Here is an 814-nt window from a genome sequence, read left to right on the forward strand (position 1 = left end):
TTTCGGCTGCCGAGTTCATAGCTGCCGTGGTGTTTGCTACCTTCGTGCGATTATCGTGCATCCATTTCACGATTTCAAGTTGGCCCCCTTGTGCTGGATAATCCATCGCCTGGGACGTCCACTGAGCACTATAGTGCGAATTCAGCCAAAGTAAAATCTGGAAGTGACCTGCTTCAGCGGCACCATTCACAGCCTCTGGTGAGCACCCGTCATTCCGATTGGCGTCCAGCCATTGCAATACATCCAAATGACCACCAAGTGCAGCCCAATCCATCGAGTCAGTGACTCTCGGACGCCGGCCACAGACAAACCTCAAACCTGCCGGCTTAAGTCTGTTTTCCCCCCAGCAAAATCCTCGACTAAAAACACGTTCGAGAATAATTCCAATACGTCGCCGACATCATCGAAATCTCCTGGTAGCTGAGCTCCGTCGAAATTGGCATGTTCGTGCAGCCACTGGACCATCTCGAGGTTTCCACCGTGTGCAGCGAGACCCAGAGGCCACACTGCACCAGGAAAAGTCTCGACGAGCCACTTCACAGATTTTAGACATCCACGATCTGGAGCAGCGTCGAACGCCACCTGCTTCGCCCGGGACTCCGCGCGGTGAAATAATTCGGGCGTGGTGGCTTCGATCCACTTTAACAGAGTGAGATCGCCGCTTAGAGCTGCAGTCATGACCATTTTGTTACTCAACGGGACTGCACCGGCTGTATATAGTTGCTGCATCAGTAAGAAGTTCCACATAGCGGCAGCGTACTCCATTGCACGTTCGAGCTGCTGACTTTTATCCTGGTCACTTAGTGACGAGGTG

The 814-nt window shown here is 52.8% G+C and overlaps 1 protein-coding gene across 1 annotated transcript; it reads right to left on the reverse strand.

Moving 5' to 3' along the window:
• Window positions 1–101: 101 nt before the first annotated feature.
• Window positions 102–765, reverse strand: PPTG_11982 (hypothetical protein; the record flags this gene model as incomplete). The annotated part of the gene is made up of 1 exon (XM_008908158.1): window positions 102–765. One exon carries the CDS (start codon window positions 763–765, stop codon window positions 313–315), a length of 453 nt encoding a protein of 150 aa, XP_008906406.1. The 3' UTR covers window positions 102–312.
• Window positions 766–814: the final 49 nt, after the last annotated feature.

This window comes from Phytophthora parasitica (assembly GCF_000247585.1).
Source record: "Phytophthora parasitica INRA-310 unplaced genomic scaffold supercont2.29, whole genome shotgun sequence".
NCBI lineage: Eukaryota > Oomycota > Peronosporomycetes > Peronosporales > Peronosporaceae > Phytophthora > Phytophthora nicotianae.